Genomic DNA, 26,657 nt, shown 5'->3' on the forward strand with positions numbered 1-26,657 from the left:
GGGGGGAAAAAAAAAAAGAAAAAAAAAAAAGAGGACAAACCACTTTATTTTCCTGTTTTGTCACCAGCCGGAGGAGCCTCAGAGCGATTGTAGCTTTAAAAGAGAGAAAACCACCCAACCCCCCCCCCAAAAAAGGGATATAATTTTATTACAGATGGATTATTTAATAGTATTTTTTTAACGGGGGGGCGGAGGGGGGGACTGGCACAGGGACAGCGCGTCGTGGGTTAAATTATTCCGTGGGTGGGGGGGGAATTTGGGGTGGTCCCAAATTAGGGCAGAGGGCTAAGGTTGTCCCTGTCACCTCTCCTGGGGGGGTAGGGGGGAAGGACCCTGGTTTAGGGTGAGGAACGGGGCGATCGTGCGTGTCCCCCAACGCTGGCGACACCCCGAGTGTGCTGGGGGATCCCCCTCCCCATCCCAGGAGGATTTTGGGGCTGGGGGGGGGGAGCAGGGGCTCGGGTCCCCCGGCAGCGTGCCCGGCTTGCTTTGGGCTGGTGTCCCCCCCCCGCCCCGCCGTGTGTCCCCCGTGTCCCCCCGGTCCTGTCCGTCCCCGCTCACGCTCGCTCTGGGTCTCGGTTCAGTATTTTGTAAGATGTCACACATGTTCGTCCTTGTATAAATAAACTGTTTCTGGCAATACCCGCCGGGCCCGCTGCCTTTGGGGGGGGTGCCCCTGTGTCCCTTTTCCTGTCCCCGGGTCCCCTTTTCCTGCCCCGTCCTCCCCGCCGTGTCCCCCGCGTGCCTCAGTTTCCCCAGGCACCGCAAGAGGCGCAGGGAGGGAGCGGGGCGGGTCCCCTTTGTCACCCCCGGGCTCGGGGGGCTCTGTCCCCGCTGTCCCCCCCACAAAGCACTCGGGGCCGGGCTCGGTTCTGGAGCTTTATTTGGTTCCAAACGGGGGCAGCCCCGCACACACCGGGCTGAGGGGGGGGTCCCGGGGGGGGCCCCATCCCTGCTGCCGAGAACTGGGGACAGCTGGGGACGGGGGTGGCAGCTCAGTGTCCCCGGGCCGTGTCCCCAGACCCGCTGGGCACGGGGCACCCCCGGTTCGGCCCCGGGGGGCCGGGACCCCCTGCCCGGAGTGAGGGGGGGTCCCTGGGGCAGGCGAGGGCGAGCATGAACCGGGAGAAACTGCTCAGCCTGGGGGGAAGGAGTGAGAGTGAACCGGGAACAGAGCAGAGACACCCCCCACAAACACACACTCAGTCTGGGGGTCCCTGGGGAAAATGAGGGTGAGGATGAACTGGGACAGGAATGGGGACCCCCTACTCAGTTTCGGGGTCCCCGGGGCAAAAGGAGTGTGAGAATGAACTGGTAACAGAGCAGGCACCCCCTAGTCAATCTGGGGGTCCCTGGGACAGGTGGGGATGAACTGGGAGCAGATCCCCCTCTCCCCGACATGGCAGGGGGGTGGATCTAGGGGGTTGCCCGGAGCCGCCGGAGGATGAGGATGAGCTGGGGCAGCAGGGAGCCCACCAGCACGGGCGCCAGGGTGTAGCGGGCGCCCACGTTCAGGTACCACAGGGCCGTGTCCTCGCTCTTGGGCAGCTTGTGCAGCACGTCCAGGGCCAGCAGCCCCAGCGTGGCGCTGCCCAGCGGCGGCTCCAGCCCCCGCAGCTCCTCGGCGGCGCGGCGGCTCAGGGGGTGCCTGGCGGCCAGGGCCAGCCCCAGCGCGCTGCCGCTCGCCCGGCACAGCGAGGCCCAGGGCCGCGTCTCCGGCCGCAGCCACGCCGGCTCCGAGCACCGGGCGCTGGCCCGGCGGAGGGACCTGCGGGCGGGGAGCGCGGGGCTTGGGCCGTGCCCCCCCACCAGAAACGGGCCCCCACCCCAAACAGCTCGGGGGGCACATCCCTGGAGGGAGCTGGCCCTGGCAGCCCCGGGGGCACAGCCCTGCAGTTAGTCCCTGCACACCCCCAAAATACCCCTGGAAGCAGATTCCTGGGGACGCCTCCCTCCAGCCTGGAGGGCCACTCCCTGGGGAGACCCCTCCCCGGTGGGCACATCCCTGGGGTACCCCCGGCACCCCGGAAGGCTGATCCCTGTGACACTGTTGTCTTGTGACACCCCTGTCCCCCTGTGACACTCCTGTCCCCCTGTGACACTCCTGTCCCCCTGTGACACCCCTTTTCCCCTGTGACACCCTTGCCCCCCTGTGACACCCCTTTTCCCCTGTGACACCCCTTTCCCCCTGTGACACCCCTGTACCCCTGTGACAGCCCTTTTCCCCTGTGACACCCCAGTCCCCCTGTGACACCCCTTTTCCCCTGTGACACCCCTTTTCCCCTGTGACATCCCTGTCCCCCTGTGACACCCCTTTTCCCCTGTGACACCCCTTTTCCCCTGTGACACTCTTGTCCCCCTGTGACACCCCTGTCCCCCTGTGACACCCCTTTTCCCCTGTGACACCCCTGTACCCCTGTGACACCCTTGCCCCCCTGTGACACCCCTGTACCCCTGTGACACCCCTGTCCCCCTGTGACACCCCTGTGACACCCCTGTCCCCCTGTGACACCCCTGTCCCCCTGTGACACCCCTGTCCCCCTGTGACACCCTTGCCCCCCTGTGACACCCCTTTCCCCCTGTGACACCCCTGTACCCCTGTGACACCCTTGCCCCCCTGTGACACCCCTGTCCCCCTGTGACACCCCTTTTCCCCTGTGAAACCCTTGCCCCCCTGTGACACCCCTGTACCCCTGTGACACCCTTGCCCCCCTGTGACACCCCTGTACCCCTGTGACACCCTTGTCCCCCTGTGACACCCCTGTGACACCCCTGTCCCCCTGTGACACCCTTGTCCCCCTGTGACACCCCTTTTCCCCTGTGACACCCCTGTCCCCCTGTGACACCCCTGCCCCCGGGCACTCACCAGTCCAGGTCCAGGCCCGCGGCTGTGGCCAGCCCGTGCAGGACCAGCGCGCTCAGGAGCAGCCCCAGAGCCGTCAGCAGGAAGAACCGGCACTTGAGGAAGTTGGGGGGCCAGCGCTGCAGCCCCCAGCCCAGGGCCATCCCTGGCGGGGGGACAGGTGGGCTTGGCACTGGGATGGACTGGGAAGGGGCTCGAGGGAAGGGGAAGGAGCTGGGGTGCCCCCCTCACCTGCCAGGGAGCCGGTGACCACCTGATGGGGGAAGTGGGCCAGGACGAAGATCCGGGAGAGCCCCATGGCCACCAGCAGGAGGATGTAGAGAAGGAATGGGATCAGCCTCAGCAGCCGGCTGGAAGGGAACGGGGGTCAGCGGGGCGGGGTGGACCCTGCCCGGCAGCGGGAAGGAGGAAAGCACAGCTGAAGGGGGGCAACAAAAAGTCCTGGGGGGCATTCAGGGGCTCTACAGCCTCTTCCCGAGCTGCCAGGGAAGGGATGTGTCCCCCTGGAGCCGCCCTGCTGGGAGGGAAGGGATCCATATCACCCTCCACGGGTGCTGGGGTCCCACATCCACCCCCTCTCCCCACAGGTGCTCTGGAAGCTTCCAAGGGACGGAGTCTCCATCCCGGGACTCCTCCTGCCTGCTCCCCGTGGGTTCTGCCCCACAGGAGCGGCCCCACATCGGCTCTGGACTCACCTCCGAGTGTACCTGGACACTGCCTTGCTCAGGGCGGTGACAATTGGCCACAGGGCCGCCCCCAGGATCATGCAGTGGCCCGAGGGGCTCCCTGGGGGATGAAGCACAGGAGAGCTGGCAATGTCAAGCCCAACCCTTCCCCGCTGCTCAGGAATGGATCTTCCCGCCTCCAGCCCAGCGTTCCCACACGGATGGGGCTCCTGGGGCTCTTCCCCGGGGATCCCGGGGCCGCCCGAGCTGGGACTCACCTGGTCCCGTCTCGCAGGTGACCGGGAACTGGCGCAGCGGGAGCTGCTCCCGGCTGGAGAGCCCTGACTCGTGGATCCACCAGTACGGGCGCTCCCCGAACAGGAACCTGCGGCAGGGACGGCACGGAGCGTGGGAGAGAGCCCAGAGAGCCGGGGGCAGGATCCCTGCAGCCCATCCCGGGATCTCCAGCAGGGCAGGATCCCTGCAGCCCATCCTGTATGATCCAGCAGGGCAGAATCCCTGCAGCCCATCCTGGGATCCAGGAGGCTGGGATTGCCAGGAGAGCAGGATCCCTGCAGCCCATCCTGGGATCTCCAGCAGGGCAGGATCCCTGCAGCCCATCCTGGGATCTCCAGCAGGGCAGGATCCCTGCAGCCCATCCTGGGATCCAGGAGGCTGGGATTGCCAGGAGGGCAGGATCCCTGCAGCCCATCCTGGGATCTCCAGCAGGGCAGGATCCCTGCAGCCCATCCCGGGATCTCCAGCAGGGCAGGATCCCTGCAGCCCATCCCGGGATCTCCAGGAGAGCAGGATCCCTGCAGCCCATCCCGGGATCGCCAGGAGGGCAGGATCCCTGCAGCCCATCCCGGGATCTCCAGGAGGGCAGGATCCCTGCAGCCCATCCCGGGATCTCCAGGAGAGCAGGATCCCTGCAGCCCATCCCGAGATCTCCAGGAGGGCAGGATCCCTGCAGCCCATCCCGGGATCTCCAGCAGGGCAGGATCCCTGCAGCCCATCCCGAGATCTCCAGGAGGGCAGGATCCCTGCAGCCCATCCCGGGATCTCCAGCAGGGCAGGATCCCTGCAGCCCATCCCGGGATCGTCAGGAGGGCAGGATCCCTGCAGCCCATCCCGGGATCTCCATCAGGACAGGATCCCTGCAGCCCATCCTGTATGATCCAGCAGGGCAGGATCCCTGCAGCCCATCCTGGGATCCAGGAGGCTGGGATTGCCAGGAGAGCAGGATCCCTGCAGCCCATCCCAGGATCTCCAGCAGGGCAGGATCCCTGCAGCCCATCCTGTATGATCCAGCAGGGCAGGATCCCTGCAGCCCATCCTGGGATCTCCAGCAGGGCAGGATCCCTGCAGCCCATCCCAGGATCTCCATCAGGACAGGATCCCTGCAGCCCATCCCGGGATCTCCAGCAGGGCAGGATCCCTGCAGCCCATCCCGGGATCTCCAGGAGAGCAGGATCCCTGCAGCCCATCCCGGGATCGCCAGGAGGGCAGGATCCCTGCAGCCCATCCCGGGATCTCCAGCAGGGCAGGATCCCTGCAGCCCATCCCGGGATCGCCAGGAGGGCAGGATCCCTGCAGCCCATCCCGGGATCTCCATCAGGACAGGATCCCTGCAGCCCATCCCAGGATAACCCCATCTCCAGGTTGAAGCCACAGAGGATCAGGATCCCTTGCCAACCCTGATCCCTCGGAGCTTTTCTCTGCCAGGAATTCCTGGCAGATGCTCAGGGCAGCTTGGGTGACCCTGCGGAATGCCCCAGGCAGGGAGCCTCTGCCCAGAATTCCTCGGGCAAGGAGCAGGGAGTGCCCCGGTGCCCCCCCTCCGTGTGCCCCCCTCACCACTTGAGGACCACGTTGAGCCACTCGGCCACCAGGGCGATCCAGAGAACCATGAGGGACACGCGCTCGTCCAGCCCGCGGGCCAGCGGGAAGCAGATGGTGTAGATGGAATTGGGATCCAGGTGGGACGTCAGGAAGAGCCAGAACTGCTCCAGCCACGGCGGCCCAGCCTGCAGGGCCACGGCTGCGTGGATCCCGGCCTCGTGCAGGGCATCCATGGCACCGGGCTGGGGCACAGCAGGGAGATCAGCCCGGGCACAGAGCCCCTGGGGAACCCCTGGGGGACAGGGTGGGAGGTGGAGGGATCCTTAGGAACCCTTTGGGGACAGGGTGGGAGGTGGCTGGATTTTTGGGAACCCCTGGGGGACAGGGTGGGAGGTGGAGGGATCCTTAGGAACCCTTTGGGGACAGGGTGGGAGGTGGAGGGATCCTTGGGAACCCACTGAGGACAGGGTGGGAGGTGGAGGGATCCTTGGGAACCCCTTGGGGACAGGGTGGGAGGTGGCGGGATTTTTGGGAACCCCTTGGGGACAGGGTGGGAGGTGGAGGGATCCTTAGGAAGCCCTTGGGGACAGGGTGGGAGGTGGAGGGATCCTTGGGAACCCCTTGGGGACAGGGTGGGAGGAGGCTGGATCCTTGGGAACCCCTTGGGGACAGGGTGGGAGGTGGAGGGATCCTTGGGAACCCCTTGGGGACAGGGTGGGAGGTGGAGGGATCCTTAGCAACCCTTGGCACTGATTCAGGCACTCCTTCACCACTTGAAGTTTGCCCACAGATGACTCCCCAGTTTCTGCCCGGGGGCAGAACACACCAGTGCTCTGGGATGGGGGCCAGGGCAGGATCCCGGGGCATCGCTGTGGGATTTGCTGGAGCAGCTGAGATGCTCCAAAGAGCCACCACCTCCCGGGGGCTTTCCCTTGGACACCTCCTGGGTGTCCTGTGGTGATTCTGCAGAAGGCCTGGGGTCTCCCTGGAGCCACCCTTGGCATTCCTTGGGGTTTCCCTGGGCTCTCCCTACAGCGGGTCCTGGGCATCCCTGGGGTCCCTCTGGGCCTCCCTGGGCTCTCAGGCCCGAGGCCTCCCTGGGGTCTCCCTACATCACACCCGCGGGCTCCCCATTCCCACCAGCATCCTCCGAGCCTCCCTGACCTTCCCTGAACCTCCCGGTGGCGCTGCCCACCCCCCGGTACCGGCGGGAGGTACCTGAGGGGGGGGCTTCATCCCGGGGACCCCTCAGAACTCCCTCCCGCCGCTCTCAGCGCCCTCTTCCGCCTACACTTCCCATCACCACCCGCGGCGCGCCGCGCTACGGCGGGGCGGCAGGGACAAACCGCGGCCGGGGTGGGCTCAGCCAATCAGGGCGCGGGGCGGAGCAGATCGGCGGGGCGGAGCGCCAATCCCCGCCCTCGCTGCCGCGCGGCCCCGCCCCCGCCGCGCCTGGCCGAGGCGAGCGGAGCCGCGGGCGCTGCGGGCGGACAAGATGGCGGCGCCGGGCGAGTACTTCAGCGTGGGCAGCCAGGTGTCCTGCCGCACCTGCCAGGAGCAGCGCCTCCAGGGCGAGGTCGTCGCCTTCGACTACCCCAGCAAGATGCTGGCGCTCAGTATCCACCCGCCCGCGCCTCGCCGCGCTGGTCCCGGCCCCGGCGCGGCCCGCTCGGGCCTCTGCGGCCCGCCCGATGAGGGGGGGGGGGGGGGGGCGTGAGGGAGGGAGGGGAAAGGGGGCGAAGGAGGGGAGGGGGTGTGAGGGGATCGAGGTGGGCGGCGACAGGGAGGGGTTTGAGGGGCAGCGGGGAGACCCCCGAGGGACGGGGGGAGTGGGGAGCGCGGTAGGGAGGTTTTGGGGGAGTTGGGGAGATTAGTGTCGGGGTGAACGGGGGCACCGGGGAGCTCCGTGTGGAGGGATTTGGCGGGGGCTTGTAGCCGCGGGGATTGAGGAGCCCTGCGCTGGGGTGAAGGGGGGAGTTGGGGGTCTTGTAGTGGGTGAATGGGATGTGGGGTGTCCTGTAGGGAGATTCTGGGGGGAGTGAGGAGGTTTGTTTTGGGAGGGTCGGGGAGCCTGTGTTAGGGTGAATGGGGGGGATTGGGAGCCCGTATTGGGGTGAATGGGGGCCCTGTATTATAAAGAACTTCTGGGGGGCACTGGTGGGGAGCCCTGTACTGGCTTGAATGGGGGGAGAGAGAGCACCCACTTCTGGGGAGAATGGTGGGGACTGTGGGGTCCTGGAGATATTTTTTTTGGGGGGGAGGCAGTGAGGAACCCTGTAGTGGGGTGAATGGGGGTGTTGGGAGCCTTGTATTGGGGTGAGTGGGGGCAGTGGGGTGTTCCCTGGGCCCACCCCCCACCCCCCAGGATGAATACACGTGGATGCGGTTTTGTTGGGAATCTGCAAGGGACAGGAAAAGCCGAGGGCTGTTGGAAAGCAGGAGAGGGGGGGGGAGGTGAATGCTCAGCTCAGGGCCGGTGTTGGAGTTCTGGGGGCCCACGGGTGGGTTCTGCAGGGAGTGAGGAGCTGGGAGAGGGTTTTGTGGCTGGAGCTGTGGGAAACGCAACAGGGAAAGGCCCCCTGGGTGCCTGGGATGTGGTTGGAGCCAGGGGAGCAGCCAGGTCCCGCTAGAGGCAGCAGGGAAGTCCCACAGGGTCCGACAGGTTGCTCAGTGCTGCTTGTCAGCCCCACGGGGGGCTGAGCACTTCCCAAAGTCCAGCTCACCCCACAGCTGGGGTGCTCCAGCTCATCCCCCAAAGGGGGAGACTGCAATTCCCTGGCTTCCTGCTCACCACTGGACGGCGTTTTTTAGGGAGGGCTCCGCCTTGTGCTCAGGGGACTGAGAGAGGAACAGGGGCTTCCATGAGGATCTCTTCCAGGAGGAGATGGTGTTGGCATGGAAGAGGCTCTCCGTGTTGTCCTCCATCCATCCATCCATCCATCCATCCATCCATCCATCCATCCATCCCTCCATCCTCATGGGAGCAGAGGAATTGTGCAGGAATTCCTGTCAGCTCTGGAAGGGGTGGGGTTTTTCTGGGGGGGTGCTGTCTCATTCCCAGCAGCAGTACCAACAACCAACCTTGTGTGTCCCTCTCCTGGGAATTCCTTCCAGAACAGGGAATGCTCCCTGGGAGACTGCTGCCTGCAGGAGGAAAAGAGTTCTGGTGGAAAAAGAGCAAATTTGGTGGTGCTGGTTCAGGCCAGTGGTGGTGGTGGGCTGGTGCTGGTGCACCAGGACTGCAGAACTCAGTCTGGAGTTGGGATAGACCAGGGTCAGCACCAAACAGGTGCAAGGAGAGATGAGTGAGATGGGATCACTGATGATCCCAGGTAGGGACAAGGGAGCAGAGGAGCTTCCCACAAACCCAACCTTCTCCTGCTTTGCTCCTGGACCTTACAAAAACCTCTCTGTGGGTTTGTTTTCCTTAACCCCCTCCTCCAGAATGCCCCTCTTCCAGTGGCAAGCCCAACCACGCAGACATCCTGCTCGTAAACTTACAGTACGTGTCAGAAGTGGAAATAATCAATGACCGCACGGAAACGCCTCCCCCTTTAGCCTCCCTCAACGTCAGCAAGGTGAGAGAGCCCCTCAGCAGGGATCCCCGGAATCCTGCAGGGATCCCCCAGAATCCTGCAGGGATCCAGCAGGATTCGCCGCTGGAGCTGCTCCCAGCGCAGCTTCCCAGAGTTCCATCCAGGGGCTAGGGTTTGCTGATTTGGGGCTGGATTTTACCCGTTTGGGATCTGGATTTTGGCACTTGGAGGCTTGGGTTTTGTTGGGTTTAGGGTCTGGGGTTTTGGCATTTAGGGCCTGGTTTTTGGGTGGTTTTGGGGTCCGGATTCTATGTCTGTATTTTTGGCATTTGGGGACCTGGATTTTGGTGCTTTTGGGTGTAAGGTGATCTTGTTTTGGGGCTTCCATTTTGAGGGGTTTGGAGCCTGGGTTTTGGTAGTTTGGGTCCAGGTGGTGGTGTTTGGGGTCTGGATGATGCTATTTTGGATCTAGATGTTGGCGTTTCGGAGTGCACAGGAGGGGTAAAGATGAACTCATAAAGGGGAGCTCCTGGAATTCTGAGGAATTGCCTGTCATCCAGTCTGGAATGGGATCACTTCTGATTCCCAGTGAGGTGAAGGAAAGGGAAGGTGACCCCGAGCCCTCGGTGCTGGGATGAATCCAGGTGTGGGGTGCTCAGCTGTCACCTCCTTGTCCCACAGGGACACCTCTCCCAGGGCTTTGTGCCACACAGGTGGCACCAGCTGGGTGTCCATCCCCTCCTGGGTCCCTTCCCGATGGATTAACGCGTCCGAGGTCTCGGGTGACACAGCTGCCACCACGATGTGACTGTTGGCTGTCACTGCAGCGAGTGACATCGCTGAGAGCACAGCCCGAGGGGAGCCCCCTCAGGAATTCCAGTGCTCACTGTGGGGAGCCCCTCAGGAATTCCAGTGCTCACTTTGGGGAACCCCTCAGGAATTCCAGTGCTCTTTGGGGAACTCCTCAGGAATTCCAGTGCTCACTTTGGGGAACCCTTCAGGAGTTCCAGTGCTCACTTTGGGGAACCCCTCAGGAGTTCCAGTGCTCACTGTGGGGAGCCCCCTCAGGAATTCCAGTGCTCACTGTGGGGAACCCCTCAGGAATTCCAGTGCTCACTGTGGGGAGCCCCTCAGGAATTCCAGTGCTCTTTGGGGAACCCCTCAGGAATTCCAGTGCTTTTTGGGGAGCCCCCTCAGGAATTCCAGTGCTCACTGTGGGGAGCCCCCTCAGGAATTCCAGTGCTCACTGTGGGGAACCCCCTCAGGAATTCCAGTGCTCACTGTGGGGAGCCCCCTCAGGAATTCCAGTGCTCACTGTGGGGAACCCCTCAGGAATTCCAGTGCTCACTGTGGGGAACCCCTCAGGAATTCCAGTGCTCACTGTGGGGAGCCCCTCAGGAATTCCAGTGCTCACTGTGGGGAGCCCCCTCAGGAATTCCAGTGCTCACTGTGGGGAGCCCCCTCAGGAATTCCAGTGCTCTTTGGGGAACCCCTCAGGAATTCCAGTGCTCACTGTGGGGAACCCCTCAGGAATTCCAGTGCTCACTTTGGGGAACCCCTCAGGAATTCCAGTGCTCTTTGGGGAGCCCCCTCAGGAATTCCAGTGCTTTTTGGGGAGCCCCCTCAGGAATTCCAGTGCTCACTGTGGGGAACCCCTCAGGCATTCCAGTGCTTTTTGGGGAGCCCCCTCAGGAATTCCAGTGCTCTTTGGGGAACCCCCTCAGGAATTCCAGTGCTCACTGTGGGGAACCCCTCAGGAATTCCAGTGCTCTTTGGGGAGCCCCCTCAGGAATTCCAGTGCTCACTGTGGGGAACCCCTCAGGAATTCCAGTGCTCACTTGGGTTTGGTGTGTGGGGAAATGACAGATGCAGTCGGGTTGGAAGGGGCTGTTCCAGTGGCAGGGGGGCAGTTCTGTGGGGTCTGCCCCACATCTCCCCCATGGGGGCTCAGGCAGGCAGGGCTGGCATGGTGCTGCAGGACTGGGATGCTGGTGGCCAGTACTGGTTGTACTGGGAGGAGGAGGTGTGGGCACATGGGAGTGCTGGCGCTGCTCCAGGGAACCCAGAGAGTTGGGGACTTTTGGGGACACCACTGTCTCACGGGGCTGGCACTTACCTGAGGACCTGGGCACAGCCCTCTGGTGCCATTCCAGGGAGATTTTGGAGTCATCCCCTTGATCTCCTCAGCCTGCTGGCACCCAGGGGCCACCCTGGCCCTGGGGGACCCTGGCATGGCACCTGGTGGCCCTGGCATGAACCTTGGTGGCCCCCACGATCCCTGAATTCCGTCAGTCACCCCGAGGGAGCAGGGAGTGACTCATCCATTGACGAGGTGTGTGCAGGGAACTCCTTGGAGTGCTGGGATCCAGGGGCTGGAGCCTGAGCCATTTCCTGGTGGGAAACAGGTGCATTTCCTGATGAGAAATGGGTGCATTTCTTTATGGGAAACGGGTGCATTTCTTCATGGAAAACGGGTGCATTTCCTCCTGGGATGGGCAGGGAGGGTGCACCTGCTGCAGGGCTGATGAGCACAGGGGGAGGAGGGTGCACCTGCTGCAGGGCTGATGAGCACAGGGATGGATCCCATGGGAATGCCGGGGTGCTGCTGCTGCTGGCACCTCTCGGGGGTTCTGGTCACCTCCGCTGGCCTCTTGTCAGGGCTGTCCCAGGTCTGGACTGCAGCAGCTTCTGGAGGAGCATCCCAGGCTGTGGAAGGAAGGGGGGTCTGGTCTGGCTGGGAAGGGGATCCGTTCTTGGCGGACGCAGAGAGGGGATTCCCAGGGCTCACAATTCCAGCCCATCCAGTGTGGTGGGGGGGATTCCACTTCTCCAGCCTTGTGGCAGCCCGCCCCCGGAGGGGTGAGGGGCTGTGGCAGCCCAGGGAAGGCTGGGAAGGGTGTGGGGTGCAGGGAAGTTCCTGTGGAACGCTGTGTCTGGTTTGGAAGCCTGACTGGGGGTCTTGGAGAGACGCATTCCACCCTGGAATGGGGTGGGTGGTTTGTGAGGGTGAGGAAGGCTCCTGTCCACGCTGAGGCATTCAGGGAGCACATGGGGAGCATCCCAGTGCTCCTCAGCAGTGCTGCTCCACCAAGAGGGCACTCGGGATGGCTGGGAGAGGACTCCTGTCCCTTAGGGGCACTAAAGTGTCCCCAGTCAGAGGGAGCTGGGGCTTTTCTGTCCTCAGAGGGGCTTTGGAGGGGGTGAAACCCCCTCGGGCAGCACCAGGAAGCCAGTCCAGCTTGGGTGTGCTCCCAGAAAGAGGAGGCTCCGGAGGAGGAAGAGGAGGGATGATGTTGTGGCTCCTCCACTGCGGCAGCTCCAGCCGGGGAAAAGCAGCTGGTCCAGGCTGCTGCTCCAGGCTCTGCTTCCTTCTCCTCCCACATCCATGGGATGCAACATGGGGATGCCAGGGTCGGGGTTTTCCATCTCTATTCCAGCACCCTGAGTGTATCACACCTCCCCACACACGGATGCGACTCCCAGATAACCATTTGCGTTATTTTTTGGGAACCAAACCAACTGCTGCAGGCTAAAGTTGCTCGTACTCCTGCGTGGAGCATCTACTCCCAGCATGTAGGGTATTCCAGGCTCTTCTTCCCCATCTCCATCCAAATAAACTGAGCAGTGAGGGGGGAATTTGCACCCTGAATAAACTCTGAAATGCCAGAGTTTATTCAGAAAAGGCAAGGGGTGTGAAAAGATGGCACCACCATCCCCCAAACCTCTGCGGGCCCCAGCAGTGGTGAGGGTGCCTCCAAAGGGGAGTTTAGGCTGGAATCACAAGGGGCACAGCTGTGTCGGGGGGTCCCGTGTCCCTCCACTGCTCCCAGCCCAATTCCCTGTCTGTGTTTTCCAGCTTGCCAACAAAGCACGGACGGAGAAGGAGGAGAAGATGACGCAGGCGTATGCAATAGTGCTGGTGTCTCTCTGGAGGGGCAGCAGCTCTTCCAGACCATCCATAAGACGTAAGTGCCCGCCTCGGGGTCCCCAGTGCCCGCCTCGGTGGTCCCCACGCTCCCTTTTGGGGTCCCTCACAGCCTTTTTGGGGGATTGCCATGGCTGGCTCTTGGGTTTGCCCTGGAAGGCTTGGTGTGTCCTGGGTGGGGTCCTCAGGGGGGAGAGTGGCTCCCTGCCTGCTCCCTGCCCCCTTCCTGGCACATCCCACCCCCCTGCAGTCCCACCCCTCTCCAGCTGGACCCTGGAGTGACCGCGCAGGGGCTCTTTGTCCCCTCAGTGGGACACGGGCCCACCCCAGCGGCGGCGTTCCCTGAAGCCGTTGTCCCTCCCTCCTTCCCCTCAGCATTAAAGACTGTAAATGGCAGGAGAAGACAAAGTTGTGATGGAAGAAGTCGTCGTATTGCCCTCCGTACCAGGTGGAAAACTGCAAAGGCAAAGAGGGAAGCGCCCTGAGCCGTACGCAAAATAGTGAGTGTGGGCTGGGGACACCGGCGAGGGTGGCACTGCCGGGAGGGTGGCACTGCCGGGAGGGTGGCACCTCCTGGGGACCGCCAGGAGCCCTCCTTGGCGGGGGCTCCAGCCCCTCCTGGGCATCCCCTTCCCTCTCCAGATCCCCCTGCCACCCTTTCTTGAGTCGTGTGCTCAGAGCGGTGAGCAGGGGCTGAGGACACTGGGAGGACTGGGGCGGTGTCACCTCCCTGGGGACACACCGGGACCCCTCCTTGCTTGGCCTCCAGCCCCTCCTGGGCTTCCCCAGCCCTCCTGGGCTTCCCCAGCCCCTCCTGGGCTTCCCCAGCCCCTCCTGGCTTCTCCAGCCCTCCTGGGCTTCCCAGCCCCTCCTGGGCTTCCCGCCCTCTGGGCTTCTCCAGCCCCTCCTGGGCTTCCCCAGCCCCTCCTGGGCTTCTCCAGCCCCTCCTGGGCTTCCCCAGCCCCTCCTGGGCTTCTCCAGCCCCTCCTGGGCACCGCTCCTTTAAAGCCCTCTGTGCCCCCCTTTCCCCGCAGGTGGAGAAACACTTCCGGGACGTGGAAAGCCAGAAGGTCCTGCAGCGTTCACAAGCACAGCAGACACAGAAGGACACGTCCCTGTCATCCTGAGGCCACCTCGGGGCCACCACCCCGTCCCCGTGTCCCCTCCTCGGAGGCGAGGCGGCGCCGGGGGCACCTTCAACTTTTATTTCCTTTTTTTTTTTTTTTTTTTTCTTTTTTTTTTTTTTTTCCTTTTTCTTTTTGGGGAATCTCAACCAATTCCAAACTTTAGACTTTAAAACAAACGAGAAAAAGAGAATAATTTAAAGCTCCTCATGCATTACTTGACTAACAGACTTTGTTTTTCCGCCATGGTTTCTCCCTCCAGCCAGTCAGACTTGGTTAATTTTATTTTTTGGCCTTTTTTTTTTTTATTTTCCTTTTCCTCCCAGCTCCTGCTTCCCTCTTCCCCAAAAATCCTTCCAGAAAATAAAGCTAACGAGCTGACTGCGGTGGCCGATCCGGGACCCTCATGACCAACGTGGTCTCGTTTTAATTTTGTTTGCACAGGGCAAGGCTTGAATTAGTCTTATTTTTCTTATCTTTAAATATATATATGAATATATATTAAAATGTTCTTTAAATATTTGTCTGCTTCCAGCAGGGTCGTGGCAAAAAATCCCTCAAACAACCCCTCGGGAGCAGCCAGAACCTGGATTTGGGGTTTTCCCCCCATTTCCTTTATGCTTTTAAATATTTTTTGCCCTTTTTCATTTAATTTTTAATTTCTTTTTTTAATTTTAAATTTTTTTTTTGCCACGATCCTCCCTCTCCCCGTTTTGTTTCCTTTCTTTTTTTTTTTTTTTTTTTTTTTTTGGTTTGTTTTTTTAAATTAAAAAAAAAAAAAAAAAGCAGCAGATCAAACTCAAAGCAATTCAAGCCCTGCCTTTAGGAAAATTAAAGATTAAAAAAAAAAAAAATTAAAAAAAAAAAGAAAAAAAAAGGAAAATTTTTTAGTCTTGTTTAGCAAAAAACAATAAAAACCCGAAATTTTTTTAACCATCACCGGAGTCTGTGGGGGCTCAATGGGGGCGTGGCCTCGCGAGGGGCGTGGCCTCGCGAGGGGCGTGGTTGCGGAGTGGGCGTGGCTCGCGGGGTGGGGTTTATCGCCTTTGTTATGGGGCGTGGCTTCAGCGGAGGGGGGCGGGGCCCGGCGCGGCATTTTCAATGAAGGTTGCTTTGATCGATGGGGCGCGGTTTCAGGGGGAAGGCGCGGCCCAGGGCAGGCCGGGGGCTCGGTGGGCGCGGCTGTTCGGGAGCGGGGACCTTCCTTTGGAGCAGGAGCCGCCATTGGAGCGGAGGGGCGCGGCCTGAGCCTCATGAGGGTGCTCCAAGTGAAGGGGCGTGGTTTGTACGGGGGGGCGTGGCTTCATCTGGCGGGGCTCAGGGCGGCGCTGATTGGTCCGCGAGGCGGCACTTCCGGCACGGCGTTTCCGGCGGGACGGCCCGGTAATGGCGGCGGGCCGCGGGTGGAGGCGGCGGGCGCTGCGCCTGCTCACGGCGGGCGGCGGCGTCCTGCTCACCCGCTTCCCCTTCTGGCACTGCTTCAGCGGGCTCCTGCTGTGCGCGGAGCGCGCCGACCTGCGCCGGTGCGCGCCCGCGGGGCGAGACGGGGCGGGGGCGCCTGCAAGGGCTCGTGGGGAGAGCCTGGGCCTGGGAGGAGCCGCTGTGGGGCCGGGCTGCTGGGGATCTGTGAGAGCCTGGGGTGCTTGTGAGGCCCTGGGGGTGGTTGTAGGGCCTGAGGGTCAGAGGTGGGTGTGGGGGAGAGCCCCCGGTGTCCGGGCTGCAGAGGCTGGTGCGGGAGCCGGGGGGAGGCCCGGGGCTGTCAGGGGCTGGGGGTGGTCCTGGGGGCTGGGGCTGCGGGGGCTGGGAGGCTGCTGAAGTGTGGGGCAGCTGGGGGGCTCCTGGGTGAGTGTGCGGCGGCTCCGGGTGACAGGGACCCTCGGTGGGGCTGGGGCAGGCGGGGTTTGAGGTGGGGCACGGAGTTGCTGCCTGGGGCTGAGGGGAGACCCCGGCAGCGCCAGGGTCCTGAGGAAAGTTTGGGGTCTGGGGGAGGGTTTGGGGTCTGGGGGAGGGTTTGGGGTCTGGGGGAGGATTTTGGGTCTGGGGGAGGGTTTGGGGTCTGGGGAGGGGTTTGGGGTCTGGAGGACTTTGGGTCTGGGGGAGGGCTTGGGGTCTGGAGTATTTGGGGTCTGGGGGAGGGTTTGGGGTCTGGGGGAGGCTTTGGGGTCTGGGGGAGGATTTTGGGTCTGGGGGAGGGTTTGGGGTCTGGGGGAGGGCTTGGGGTCTGGGGAGGGGTTTGGGGTCTGTGGGAGGATTTTGGGTCTGAGGAAGTGTTTGGGGTCTGGGGGAGGCTTTGGGGTCTGGGGGAGGCTTTGGGGTCTGGGGAAGGGTTTAGGGTCTGGGGAAGTGTTTGGGGTCTGGGGAAGGGTTTGGGGTCGGGGGGAGGATTTTGGGTCTGGGGAAGGGTTTGGGGTCTGGGGAAGGCGACAGAGCAGCAGAGGGGGCCCGGAGGGGCTCTGTGGGGCAGGGGCAGGGCTGCAGCCCCCCGATAACCTGGGGGAGGCTTTGGGGGCTCGGGGGTGAGTCCGGGGGTGCCGGAGCTGCCGTCCCCGCAGGAAGCCGGACATCCCGGTGCCCTACCTGTACGTGGACATGGGCGTGGCCGTGCTCTGCGCCAGCTTCATGTCCTTCGGGGTCAAGCGGCGCTGGTTCGCCCTGGGGGCCGCGCTGCAGCTGGCGGTGGCCACCTACGCCGCCCACGTCGGGGGCCACGTGCACTACGGCGACTGGCTCAAGGTGAGACCCCCGCCCTGCCCTGCCCTGCCCTGCCGTGCCCCCGGAGCCCCGGGCTGGCACTGAGGGCGCCGTGGCCCCGCAGGTGAGGATGTACTCGCGCACCATCGCCATCATCGGCGGCTTCCTGATCCTGGCCAGCGGCGCCGGGGAGCTGTACCGGCAGAAACCCCGCAGCCGCTCCCTGCAGTCCACGGGCCAGGTGTTCCTGGGCATCTACCTCATCTGCCAGGTAACGGGGCTGGGGACAGCCAGGGGACAGCTGGAGGGCACCTCTGTGCTGCCACGCTGCGGGCTGAGGACACGGTTCCCTGCGGGAGAAGCCTTGGGACCGTGCTCCAGATTGTCCCTGCTGGGAGCCTCGGGGTGGTGTCACCAGTGCCACCGAGCCCACATTGTCACCGAGCCTCAGGGTGGTGTCACCAGTGCCACCGAGCCTCAGGGTGGTGTCACCAATGTCACCGAGCCTCGGGGTGGTGTCACCAGTGCCACCGAGCCCACATTGTCACCGAGCCTCAGGGTGGTGTCACCAATGTCACTGAGCCTCAGGGTGGTGTCACCAGTGCCACCGAGCCTTGGGGTGGTGTCACCAATGCCACCGAGCTTCAGGGTGGTGTCACGAATGCCACCGAGCCCACACTGTCACCGAGCCTCAGGGTGGTGTCACCAATGTCACTGAGCCTCGGGGTGGTGTCACCAATGCCACCGAGCCTCGGGGTGGTGTCACCAGTGCCACTGAGCCCACATTGTCACCGAGCCTCAGGGTGGTGTCACCAATGCCACCGAGCCCACACTGTCACCGAGCCTCAGGGTGGTGTCACCAGTGCCACCGAGCCTCGGGGTGGTGTCACGAATGCCACCGAGCCTCGGGGTGGTGTCACCAGTGCCACTGAGACTCGGGGTGGTGTCACCAATGCCACCAAGCCCACATTGTCACCGAGCCTCAGGGTGGTGTCACCAGTGCCACCAAGCCTCAGGGTGGTGTCACCAATGTCACCGAGCCTCGGGGTGGTGTCACCAGTGCCACTGAGCCCACATTGTCACCGAGCCTCAGGGTGGTGTCACCAATGTCACCGAGCCTCAGGGTGGTGTCACCAATGTCACCGAGCCTCAGGGTGGTGTCACCAGTGCCACCGAGCCCACACTGTCACCGAGCCTCAGGGTGGTGTCACCACTGTCCCCAGGGCAGAAGCCTTGGGCAGCACTTGTCCTTGGGGGATTGTTTCCAGTGTCACCAGTGCCACCACTCTGCGACCCCCGGGGTAGAACTCTCGTGTGGGTGTTCCCAGTGCCACCACACCCCAGGTCCCCATTGTCCCTGGGGGAGAAACCTTGGATGGCACCGGTGCCGGTGTCCCCAGAGCGAGCGTCCCCCGCTGTCCCCGCAGGCCTACTCCCTGCAGCACAGCACCGAGGACCGCCTGGCCTACCTGGACCACCTGCTGGGGGGCGAGCTGGCCCTGCAGCTGCTCTTCCTGCTCTACGGGCTGCTGGCCCTGGCCTTCCTGTCGGGCTACTACGTGCGGGCGGCGGCGCAGGTGCTGGCCGTGCTGCTGCCGCTGGCCATCCTGCTCATCGACGGCAACCTGGGCTACTGGCACGCCCTGCGCCGCGTCGAGTTCTGGAACCAGATGAAGCTCATCGGCCAAAACGTCGGCATCTTCGGGGCCGTGGTCATCCTGGCCACCGACGGATGAGGGGGGAACGGGGATAAAGGGTGGGAGGGGTTTTTTAGGGAGCGCCGCTATTTATTTGTTGATTTTTTTTTTTTTTTGGGGTGTTGTTTGTAAATATTTGATAATTTTGGCGGAGGATGGGTGGGGGGGTCCTGCCTGGGGGGTGGTGGCCACTGTGTGGCCAGGGCCCCTGTCCCTGCTGAGGGGTGTCACTGCTCCTCTTCCCCCCCAAAAAAAATGTATTTTTACTGATGCAGTGAGAAATCTGTAACGTCTCACCCCGGGGGGGCTCGGCTTTGGGTGCCAGGGTGAGGGGCTGCAGCTTTTGGGGCAGAAACTGCTTTTGGGGTTCTGGAACTGCAGTGCAGGAGTGATTTGGGGAGCTGATTGTGAGGGAGGAACTGCTCTGGGGGAAACTGCTTCAGAGGAGTCGCTTTGGGGGGAACTGATTTGGGGGAGAGGCTTTTGGGGGGGCTTGGAGGGCAGAGCTCCTTTAGGGGCTCGGGGTGGAGGGGCTGCTGCAGGGGAGGGGCTGTTTTGGGGGACCTTTAGGGGGGGCAGGTCTGGGGAGGGATGTGAGTTTGAGGGGCTTAGGGGGAGCCGCTTGGGGGGGAGCCACTTGGGGGACTTGGTGGAGGGGCTGTGGGTGGGTTCTGGCACGGGTGGGGGTCGCAGTGGGACCCGGGGTGGGGCTGGCAACCCCCAGGGTCCCCATGGGCTGTGGCCTCAGTGTCCTCGTCCTGTCCCTGGGCTGTGTGTGTCCCCCGTGAGCTCTTTGTGTCCCCCCCCCCCCCACCCGGGGCTGGGCCGGTGTCCGTGTCCCTCCCCGGTGTCCGTGTCCCTCCCCGGTGTCCGTGTCCCCCCGTGGGGCTGTGCCGGTGTCCGTGTCCCTCCCCGGTGTCCGTGTCCCCCCATGGGGCTGTGCCGGTGTCCGTGTCCCTCCCCGGTGTCCGTGTCCCTCCCCGGTGTCCGTGTCCCCCCGCCCTGTCCGGAAAAGCAAACAGGGCTGATAAGGGGCTTCCTCCGGGGGGGCCCTAATGGCGCCTCGGGCGGAACCGGGGCCATAAAACGCGGGCAGGCGGCAGAGCCCTGTTTGCTCGGGGGGGGCCACCGCGGCTCCTCACCCCCCGGGACCCCCTCCCCCGGCGGCTCCAGCCTCGCGCCTTCACCCCCAGACCCTCCTCTTCCTCCTCATTGCCCTTGGAGAGGTGGGGGCAGGCAGGGGACCCCCCCCCGCCCTGTCCCCGCCGGGGTCCCCGCTGTGCCGGGGGGTGCAGCCCGCGCCCCCCCCCCCCCCCCGCGGCAGAGCCATCCTGTGACCTTTGGAAAATGTCTGTTTGCTGTCACTCGGATAAATGGGGCAGAAAGCTCCCGCCTCCCCCCGGGTCCCCCCGCGGCTGCTGGGGGCCACCCGCGCCCTGATCCCCCCCCCCGGCCTCGCCTGGGGGACGGCTGTGACAGCGCGGTGACATTGGCGCTGCCGTGGGGGCCCCCCCGGGCCCCGGGGTGGGGCAGCCCGAGGGGTCCCCGCAGCCCCCTCGGTCCCGTCAGCTCCGCATCGACCGCGGGGACGTGCGAGGTTCGGGGCCGGGGGGGCTGCGGGGGCTGCTCGCCCCTCCCGGCGCTGCCCTGAGCCCGGCGCCGCTCGGCCGGGACCCCCCGCCCGTGTCCCCGCACCCCCGCGGGTGTCACAGCGCGGCCACGCCACGGGGGACAGCCCCCGCCCCGCTGCCACCAGCCGCGTCCCCGCCGCCACTCGCCCGGGTGACAACCGGGGCAGGAGTGGGGGACGCGTCCCCTCCGGCCGGGGCTGGCACCCTCCCGTGTCCCCTCCGGCCGAATCGTGTCGCCTCCAGCCGCGCTGGTGGCACCCCACAGTGTCCCCGTGGGCCGGGTCCCCTCCACCCCATGGCCGGGGATGCGGCTGCAGCTGCGTGCGGCCATCCCGGCGGTTTTGGGGACCCCCTTTTGCCACCTCTCCCCATCCCGGCACCCCCACGGTGGCTTTGGTGGCTCCTGCCCGGCGGGCACGTCCCCGCCGCGTCCCTCCGTGCCTCAGTTTCCTCCGGAGCCGGTGATTGCTCCTTAATGGTAAATCCATACGGGATTAATGTCCCCGCACGGGGGGCTGGAAAGGTCACCTCATCCGTCCTGGGGGTGGTGACAGCGCTCGATGGCGGTGGCGGGGCTGCGGTGACAGCGCTGTGGTGGCGGCTTCGTGCCTGGTCTGGGGAAACTGAGGCAGCCGTGGCTGTGGGTGTGTCTGTCCCCTCCACTGTCCCCCATGGGTGGCTTGTGCCAGGGCCATGGCTCATGTCCCATGTGCCATGTCTGTGTCCCTGGGTGTGGCTGATGTCCCTGTGTCCTGCTGTCACATCCCGCGGCTGTCTCAGGGCAGGTTTGTGTGCCACGGCTGCGTGTGACATCCGTGTCCACGTCCCATGTCCTCGTGCCACCACGGCTGCGTGTGACATCCGTGTCCACGTCCCGTGTCCTCGTGCCACCACGGCTGCGTGTGACATCCGTGTCCACGTCCCGTGTCCTCGTGCCACCACGGCTGCGTGTGACATCCGTGTCCACGTCCCGTGTCCTCGTGCCACCACGGCTGCGTGTGACATCCGTGTCCACGTCCCCTGTCCTCGTGCCACCACGGCTGTGTGTGACATCCGTGTCACTGTGCCCTGGCTGCCTGTCTCGCCTGTCTGTGTGCTGCGGTGACATGTCACACCTGTGCCCATGGTGGCGTGTCCCGTGCCCGCCTGGCATTGCCATGTCCGTGTCCTCTGGCCACACGCGTGTCCCCGTGTCCGTGTGTCCCCACCCGTGTCCCCCACGCTCTGTCCTCCCCGTGCCCCAGGCTGGGGGCCGTGCCGGGGGACAGTGACAGGGTGCTGGCACGTGTCCCCTGGCCGTGGCGGGGGGGGGCGCAGGGTCCTGCGTGCCCGTGGGTCTGTCACGCGTGAGGGAGGAGCCACCAGCCCCCCTCGGGCTATAAAACCCCGGGCGGGTGCAGGAGCCGCCGTGTCCCCGGCACTGTTACCCCACTGCCAGGCCCTACCTGTCACCTCTGCCTCTGCCATCGTGAGTGCAGGGACGGGCTGGGGTCCCGGGGGGTCCCTGAGGGGAGGGACCACCACCTCGGGGACCTGTGGGGACCCTGGAGGGGAGGTGTCCCTTTGGGTGCACGTGGGTCTCCGGGGTGTCCTTTGGGGTGGGACAGCTCCCTTGGGGACACTGAGGGGGTGTCTCTGGGAGGGACACGTCCCCGTGGGATATGGGGGGACCCTGGGGGGGGGTCCCTTGTAGTGGGGCTGGGGTCCCGGGTGGGGGATGAAACCCTTGGGGAGCTGGGGGTGCTCTGAGGGTGTGACAATCCCACGGGGAAGGGGGTCCTGGGGTTTGCTGGGGGGGGGGGGGGCAGAGCCGGGTTGGGGGTCTCGAGGGTGATAGGGGTGCTCCCCCCCCGCAGCCACAGCCGCCCCTCGCCCCTGTCCCCCGCAGATGGTGACGTCCCCGCGGCCGTGGCGTGCGCTGGTGGCCGTGTCCCTCTGTGCCCTGCTGTGCCTGGCGGCCGCGTACCCCCCGAAACCCGAGAGCCCCGGGGACGACGCGTCCCCCGAGGAGATGGCCCGGTACTTCTCGGCCCTTCGCCACTACATCAACCTGGTCACGCGGCAGAGGTGAGCGCGACAGGGGCGGCCACGCGTCCCTGTCCCCGTGGGGGGACCCTTGGCGCCTCCGCGCGCGCCCCCGCGGGGTCCCCGTTGCTCAGGCGCGCGCCCGTGTCCCGCAGGTACGGGAAACGCGCCAGCCCCGGCGCCGCGGTGACGGAGCTGCTCCTGGGGGCCGGCAGTGACAGGTCACGGTGAGTGTCCCTGTCGCTGTCCCCCTCCCTGTGTCCCTGTGTCCTCCCTGTGGGCTGCACACCCCGGAGTGGGGGTCCCGGGGCGGTTTGGGGTCCCAGGGCGGGTCGGGGGTCTCGTTTCCCCTTCTCTCACACCAGCTCTTCCCGCAGGTACGATGACGACTCCTCGTGGTGACCGCCCCGCCCAAGCCCCCGGTCCCCCAAATCCTCCCCATCTCTCCAGGTCCCCGCCGGGGGACCCAGCGCCAGCGCAGGACCCCCCGCTGGAAGGCCGGGGACCCCCAGAACCCGGTCCGGGGGCGTCCCGCTGCCGGGGGGGGCCCCGACCCCGTCCCCTCCCCAGCGCTGTCGGGGGGGTCCCGCGTGGTCCCTGCACGGCCCCGCAGCGACAATAAAGAGCACGATCGTGGGCACGGCCGGCTCGGCGCTCTGCGTGCGGGGCGCGGGGGGCGCGGGGCCGGGCAGGGGGTGCAGAGGGTCGGGGAAGTGCAGGAGGGATGTAGGGGTGGAGGGAGATGGAGGGGGAGTGGAGGGGTGCAGGGGGGTGGGAGGAACAGGGGACAGGAGGTGCCGGGGTGCAGGGAGGGGGTCACAGGGGGGTGGGGAGGGATTGGGGGGGGGGGGTGAAAGGAGGGGAGTTGAGCGGAAAGGGGGTGAGGGGTGGTGAGGGGTGGGAATTTTGGAGGAGGGGGTGCGTAGGGAAGGGTGGGAGTGGGGTGAGCTGGGGGCTGGGGTTGGATACTGGGGTGCACTGGGTGTGGGGTAATGGGGGGGCACTGGTGGGGGGGATCCGCCACTGATGAATGTCGGGGTGCTGGAGGGGCACAGGGCAGTCGTGGAGGTGCTGCCCCTCCACCTTCCCCCTGTCCCACTCCCCCCCACCCCGTCCACTCCTGCCACCCTTGCACCCCACCAGCCCCCCTGACTGTGCCCCTCTCGTCCCTCTGTCCCCACACCTGTCCCTCTGTCCCTCCGTGGGGCCGGACACCCGTGCCCACGTCCTGTCCCCTCCCGGAGCCCCCTCAGCGCGGGGTCAAACATTAACCAGAGCTGTGCGGGGGCCAGCTGTCCCTGTCACCCCCCCACGATGGCCCCTGTCCCCCCTCCCCGTCCGAGTGGGCACCTGGCCACAGGTGCTGCGTGGCAGGGTGACATCAGCGGGGGCACGGGGGATATAAGGGCCAGCACGGCGGTGGCAGCAGCGGCACCGAGGACCCGGCGTGTCAAGCAGCGTCCCCTCGTCTCGCCGCGTCCCCGCGCCCCTGCCCGAGGAAGAAGGTGAGTGGGGACGGGGAGCTGCGGGTGTGTGACAAGCAGGTGCGCGTGTGACACGCGTGTGCAACGGTTTGTGCGAGGCTGAAAGTGTGCAGGGGTGGCACACGGGGTGTGCGGGGGCGGGAGTGTGCAGGTGTGTGTGGTGTGCACAGGTGTGCGCAGGGGTGTGTGTGCTGTGTGCAGGTGTGTTCAGGTGTGCTGTGTGTGCAGGTGTGTGCTGTGTGTGTGCAGGTGTGTGCTGTGTGTGCACAGGTGTGCGCAGGGGTGTGTGTGCTGTGTGCAGGTGTGTGTTTGCATGTGCAGGTGTGTTCAGGTGTGCTGTGTGTGCAGGTGTGTGTGGTGTGCACAGGTGTGTGCAGATGTGTGCATGCTCTGCGTGCTGTGTGCAGATGTGCACAGGTGTGTGCGCAGGTGTGTGCACAGCTGTGTGCAGGTGTGCTCAGGTGTGCGCAGGTGTGTGTGTACAGAAGCGCACAGCTGTGTGCAGATGTGTGCACAGCCGTGTGCAGGTGTGTGCATGCTCTGTACGCAGCTGTGTGCAGATGTGCACAGCTGTGTTCAGGTGTGCGCAGGTGTGTGCGCGCAGGTGTGCGCAGGTGTGTGCACAGCTGTGTGCAGGTGTGTGCACAGCTGTGTGCAGATGTGTGCGCAGATGTGCGCAGGTGTGTGCATGCTCTGTACGCAGCTGTGTGCAGATGTGCACAGCTGTGTGCAGGTGTGTTCAGGTGTGTGCAGACGCGCAAAGCTGTGTGCAGGTGTGTTCAGGTGTGCGCAGGTAGGTGTGCGCTGGTGTGTGCAGGTGTGCGCTGGTGTGTTCAGGTGTGCACAGGTGTGCACAGGTGTGTTCAGGTGTGTGCAGGTAGGTGTGCGCTGGTGTGTGCAGGTGTGCGCTGGTGTGTTCAGGTGTGCACAGGTGTGCGCAGGTGTGTTCAGGTGTGCGCTGGTGTGTGCAGGCGCGCACAGCTGCGCTCAGGTGTGTGCGCGCTCTGTGTGCCGGCGCACACCCTCTCCCGCTCCCATCCCCGTGTCACCCGGTGTCGCTGTCGCAGCCATGGCCCCGCCGCTGCTCCTGGTGGCCTGCGCTGTGGTGGCGCTGCTGCCGCTGCGGCCCCGCGCGGCCCCGGCGCAGCCCGCGTACCCCGGGGACGACGCGCCCGTGGAGGATCTGCTGCGCTTCTACAACGACCTGCAGCAGTACCTGAACGTCGTCACCCGCCCGCGGTGAGCAGGGCGCGGGGCTGGCGGTCCTGATGTGCTCCCTGTCGCGACACAGCCCCCTCCTATCGCGACGTGCTCCGCATCACGACTCTCTCCCTATGTGCTCCCCATCCCGATGTGCTGCCACCATGCTGTGCTTCCCTTCGTGACACGCTCCCCATCTCAATGCACTCCCCATCACTACACCCTCCCTGTCGCGACCCGCTCCCTGTCGTGCCCCTCTCCCTGTCGGGACACACTCCCCGCGGTGTGCCGCTGTCCCCGTAACGCGTCCCCGTTGCAGGTACGGGAAGCGGGCAGGGGGGCGAGCGCTGGGCGAGGAGCCCCTCGGCGCCCCAGGGTGCTGAGCGCCAGGTAAGGGACTGGGGGGCGGGAAGGGTCCCCCCACGGCTCCCCCCGGCCTCAGTGTCCCCAGCGGGGACAGCCTGGGAGGAAGGGGGGCTCTGGGCCGTGCACAGGGCTGGGGGAATTCAGGGGGACGCCCTCAGGGTGTCAGGGTGGGGGACGTGGGACTGGGGGGTCTCGGGGGGGCCCGGAGGGTGTCAGGGTGGGGGATACGGGACCGGGAGGAGCGGGGGACTCTGTGAGGAAGGGGACACGGGGCTGGGGGACCCTGCGTGACCCCTGCTTTTGTTTCAGGGACTCCGCCGGGGCCGAGTGGGTGAAGAAGCCCAGAAGGTGCAGCCCCTCCGCCCCCGCTGCACCCCCGGCCCCCCCAGAGCCGGCACCGTGGGGCCGGGACAGACCCCCAACAACAAAAATAAACCCCCTGCAGCCACCGCCTGTCCTGCCTCTGCCTGCTGGGGACACTGGGAACACTGGCCGGGGGGCAATGGGAGTACTGGAGACACCGGGGGTGTCACAGACGCTGAGTCTGGGGTCAGAGGGGTTGCTGGTGGCTCTGGGGATGCTGGGGACAAGGGACACTGGGAGCACTGAGCCACTGAGGGTGGGGGGGACACTGAGTGGCTGCGCTGGGGACACTGGGGGTGCTGTGACTGGGGACACTGGGGACAGCGAGTGGCTGTGACTGGGGACACTGGGGGTGCTGTGACTGGGGACACTGGGGACACTGGGGACAGCGAGTGGCTGTGACTGGGGACACTGGGGGTGCTGTGACTGGGGACACTGGGGACAGCGAGTGGCTGTGACTGGGGACACTGGGGGTGCTGGCATTGTGGACACGCCTACGCGGCTGTCCCTGTCCCTGTCCCTGTCCCTTGTCACCATCCGGTTGGTGCCAGTCGCGCGTGTCCCGCAGCTCCGCCGCGATGCCGGCGGCCGACCCCGCCTCGGTCACGGGTGAGCGCGCACCGGGGGGGGGGGGGGGCTGGCGCGCGCACACGCGCGGGCACGCGCGCGTGCAAACATCCCCCGTGCACGCGTGAGGGACAGGCTCGGGGGGAGTGGGGGGGGGGGGATGGGGGGAGTCCGTGTGCGCGCGTCGGGCACGCGCGTGTGCCAGGCTGGGGGGAGGTCGCTCCTGCGCGGGTGGGCGCAGGGCGAGTGGGCGCCTCAGCACGCGCGCGGCGCGGCCCCTTTAAATCCGCGCTCCCGCCCCCCGCCCCCCCTCCCACCGCCCCCTTAAAGGGGCCGAGCCCCCGCCGTCCCCCCTCCCCACGCCGCGGGGCGCTGCGGGGGGGGGGGGGGTCCCACCCGCGAGCGGGGCGGGTGTGCAAGCACGGGTGTGCAAGCACGGGTGAGCGGGCACGGGGCGGGGGGAGCACGGGCGGGGCGGGGGCCGCGGGGAGCGCGCCCGTGGGTCCGCACGCGAGCCGGGAGCGCGCGTGGGGAGGCGCGTAGGCGCGCGCGGGGGGCGCGCGTGTCGGCGGGGTCGCGCACGCGCGAGCGCGCCGCGCGGGTGCGCGGCGGTGGTGGGGTGGGGTGGGGTGGGGTGGGGTGGGGTGGGGGGCGCGCGTGGGTCCGCGCGCGCGCGTG

General features: G+C 65.3%; 5 protein-coding genes across 5 annotated transcripts; 4 read left to right on the forward strand and 1 right to left on the reverse strand.

Annotated features, from left to right (window-relative positions):
- Positions 1-29: 29 nt before the first annotated feature.
- On the reverse strand, positions 30-6,737 carry G6PC3 (glucose-6-phosphatase catalytic subunit 3). Its single transcript, XM_068211971.1, has 7 exons — positions 6,589-6,737; positions 5,386-5,612; positions 3,807-3,913; positions 3,559-3,649; positions 3,095-3,213; positions 2,867-3,008; positions 30-1,768 (listed from the first exon to the last, which is right to left on the reverse strand). The coding sequence occupies exons 1-7, from the start codon at positions 6,604-6,606 to the stop codon at positions 1,417-1,419; spliced, it is 1,056 nt and encodes a 351-aa protein (XP_068068072.1). The 5' UTR covers positions 6,607-6,737; the 3' UTR covers positions 30-1,416.
- A 35-nt stretch (positions 6,738-6,772) lies between these two features.
- LSM12 (LSM12 homolog) lies at positions 6,773-14,894 on the forward strand. The gene is given in 7 exon segments (XM_068212037.1): positions 6,773-6,986; positions 8,815-8,948; positions 12,763-12,814; positions 12,817-12,871; positions 13,207-13,331; positions 13,498-13,499; positions 13,866-14,894. Coding segments are annotated over 7 exon segments (582 nt in total). The 5' UTR covers positions 6,773-6,865; the 3' UTR covers positions 13,959-14,894.
- Positions 14,895-15,313: 419 nt separating this feature from the next.
- On the forward strand, positions 15,314-18,610 carry TMEM101 (transmembrane protein 101). Its single transcript, XM_068211989.1, has 4 exons — positions 15,314-15,478; positions 16,508-16,688; positions 16,771-16,917; positions 18,074-18,610. Exons 1-4 carry the CDS (start codon positions 15,342-15,344, stop codon positions 18,380-18,382), a joined length of 774 nt encoding a protein of 257 aa, XP_068068090.1. The 5' UTR covers positions 15,314-15,341; the 3' UTR covers positions 18,383-18,610.
- A 2,588-nt stretch (positions 18,611-21,198) lies between these two features.
- Positions 21,199-22,630, forward strand: LOC137486587 (peptide YY-like). The gene is made up of 4 exons (XM_068212024.1): positions 21,199-21,442; positions 21,863-22,041; positions 22,155-22,226; positions 22,377-22,630. Exons 2-4 carry the CDS (start codon positions 21,863-21,865, stop codon positions 22,399-22,401), a joined length of 276 nt encoding a protein of 91 aa, XP_068068125.1. The 5' UTR covers positions 21,199-21,442; the 3' UTR covers positions 22,402-22,630.
- Positions 22,631-24,153: 1,523 nt separating this feature from the next.
- LOC137487088 (pancreatic polypeptide-like) lies at positions 24,154-25,085 on the forward strand. Its single transcript, XM_068212727.1, has 3 exons — positions 24,154-24,163; positions 24,455-24,722; positions 25,003-25,085. Exons 1-3 carry the CDS (start codon positions 24,154-24,156, stop codon positions 25,064-25,066), a joined length of 342 nt encoding a protein of 113 aa, XP_068068828.1. The 3' UTR covers positions 25,067-25,085.
- The last annotated feature ends 1,572 nt before the right edge of the window (positions 25,086-26,657 follow it).

Source organism: Anomalospiza imberbis, chromosome 22 (assembly GCF_031753505.1).
Source record: "Anomalospiza imberbis isolate Cuckoo-Finch-1a 21T00152 chromosome 22, ASM3175350v1, whole genome shotgun sequence".
NCBI classification, from domain to species: domain Eukaryota; kingdom Metazoa; phylum Chordata; class Aves; order Passeriformes; family Viduidae; genus Anomalospiza; species Anomalospiza imberbis.

What these genes read in the sequence shown, in the direction of transcription:
- G6PC3 (XM_068211971.1), bottom strand. An exon ending in CACCTGCGAGACGGGACCAG is followed by an intron (nt 3,650 to 3,806) that starts GTGAGTCCCAGC and finishes TTCATCCCCCAG; the next exon opens with GGAGCCCCTCGGGCCACTGC. An exon ending in GGTCACCGGCTCCCTGGCAG is followed by an intron (nt 3,009 to 3,094) that starts GTGAGGGGGGCA and finishes TCCCCCCGCCAG; the next exon opens with GGATGGCCCTGGGCTGGGGG.
- LOC137487088 (XM_068212727.1), top strand. An exon ending in AACGTCGTCACCCGCCCGCG is followed by an intron (nt 24,723 to 25,002) that starts GTGAGCAGGGCG and finishes TCCCCGTTGCAG; the next exon opens with GTACGGGAAGCGGGCAGGGG.
- LOC137486587 (XM_068212024.1), top strand. Translation starts at nt 21,863, where the DNA reads ATGGTGACGTCCCCGCGGCCGTGGCGTGCGCTGGTGGCCGTGTCCCTC. An exon ending in AACCTGGTCACGCGGCAGAG is followed by an intron (nt 22,042 to 22,154) that starts GTGAGCGCGACA and finishes CGTGTCCCGCAG; the next exon opens with GTACGGGAAACGCGCCAGCC. An exon ending in GCCGGCAGTGACAGGTCACG is followed by an intron (nt 22,227 to 22,376) that starts GTGAGTGTCCCT and finishes CTCTTCCCGCAG; the next exon opens with GTACGATGACGACTCCTCGT.
- TMEM101 (XM_068211989.1), top strand. Translation starts at nt 15,342, where the DNA reads ATGGCGGCGGGCCGCGGGTGGAGGCGGCGGGCGCTGCGCCTGCTCACG. An exon ending in GAGCGCGCCGACCTGCGCCG is followed by an intron (nt 15,479 to 16,507) that starts GTGCGCGCCCGC and finishes CCGTCCCCGCAG; the next exon opens with GAAGCCGGACATCCCGGTGC. An exon ending in GCATCTACCTCATCTGCCAG is followed by an intron (nt 16,918 to 18,073) that starts GTAACGGGGCTG and finishes CTGTCCCCGCAG; the next exon opens with GCCTACTCCCTGCAGCACAG.